General features: G+C 65.4%; 1 protein-coding gene across 1 annotated transcript in view; it reads left to right on the top strand.

Moving 5' to 3' along the window:
• Positions 1-312: 312 nt before the first annotated feature.
• Positions 313-1,237, top strand: part of PES1 (pescadillo ribosomal biogenesis factor 1) — a gene marked incomplete at both ends in the record, with an annotated part of 2,144 nt that continues 1,219 nt past the window's right edge. The window contains 4 exons of the mRNA XM_010133547.1: positions 313-429; positions 571-648; positions 918-1,007; positions 1,110-1,237. Of these exons, the coding sequence (XP_010131849.1) occupies positions 313-429; positions 571-648; positions 918-1,007; positions 1,110-1,237 (413 nt within the window). The remainder of the gene's footprint in view (positions 430-570; positions 649-917; positions 1,008-1,109) is intronic.

The following is a 1,237-nucleotide window of genomic DNA, read 5'->3' as shown; positions in this document are numbered from 1 at the left end:
CTTGAGCCAGCACGGTGGCTGCTCCCTGTCGGGTTGGGCTCCTTGTCCGGCTTTGCCGTGGCCCCTGCACCTCTCACTGGAGCAAGCCACCGGGATCCCCATCCACGGCGGGATGAGATGCTCCACCTGTCCCAGCAGGGCCCCGGGCAGCAGCTCTCCCTGCCCCAGGTCTGGCGGTGGCCCTGGATCTCCACAGCTCGCAGGGAAGGGCGCAGGATCCTCCTCCCTGTGTGGGTGGGACGGGCCCCAGTCCCCATAGAGGAGACTCGGGTCCTTTGTCCTTGTGTCCTCACCCTTCTCGTGCGCCCGCAGCACCCCACGGACGTGGATTACCGTGTCATGGCCACCTTCACCGAGTTCTACACCACCCTGCTGGGCTTCGTCAACTTCCGCCTCTACCAGTCCCTCAACCTGGTCTATCCCCCCAAGGTGAGGCCACCGTCTGCCCCAGGGATGCGCCACACTGGTCCGAGCCTGGTGGGGACCACCTGGGGCAGGGCAACAGGGGAGGTCTTGGAGAGTCGGGGTGGTGTTTGGGGTCTGCCTCCTCATCTTGCCATTTCTCCCCAGATCGACGGTCAGGCCGATGTCGAGCTGAAGCCCGCGGAGGGCACGGACTACGCCATGGATTCGGAGAGCTGCCTGGAGGTGAGGGACGCTGCTGTCACCGGGGGCCGGCAGGGAGGATCTTGTGTGGTCTTGGTGTCCTGCCTGCAGCCCTTCTTTTGGCCTGGAGGACCCTCTGAGCCCCGTGCTGGGGACCTCAGGGTGGGGGAGCACCTAGAGGAGGCGGAATGCCTGCCTAGTCCCGTGGGCTTTTCTTTCTCGCTCTGAGAAGTCGCCGTTCTCCGCCCCGTTTCCCATCCCCAAAGCCCCGGCTGGGAGTGTGACGCCACCCTGGTCTCCTCCCTCTGCAGAAGCTGTCGGCTCTGAGCGCCAGCCTGGCCCGTGTGGTGGCACCGACCCACGAGGATGAGGTGGAGCTGGACGAGTTCCCGGTGGAGGGGGTAAGAGCCTGGAGCTGGGGGGGCTCAGGGTGACCCTGTCCGCAGCGAGGGGCTCGGTCAGGTGGTTCATGGGGAGGAGGCTGAACGCTTTGCTCCGAGCAGGAGACGGCAGAGCAGATGGACGCCAGGAAGAAGGAGCAGGAGGCCCTGGAGAAGCACAAGAAGCTGTTTGAAGGGCTGCGCTTCTTCCTCAACAGGGAGGTGCCTCGAGAGCCGCTGGCCTTCGTCAT

The sequence above is a fragment of the Buceros rhinoceros genome, unplaced genomic scaffold (assembly GCF_000710305.1).
Source record: "Buceros rhinoceros silvestris isolate BGI_N320 unplaced genomic scaffold, ASM71030v1 scaffold41803, whole genome shotgun sequence".
NCBI classification, from domain to species: Eukaryota; Metazoa; Chordata; class Aves; order Bucerotiformes; family Bucerotidae; genus Buceros; species Buceros rhinoceros.
The sequence above is the reverse complement of the archived record's forward strand: the minus strand, read 5'-3'. Positions and strand labels throughout refer to the sequence as shown.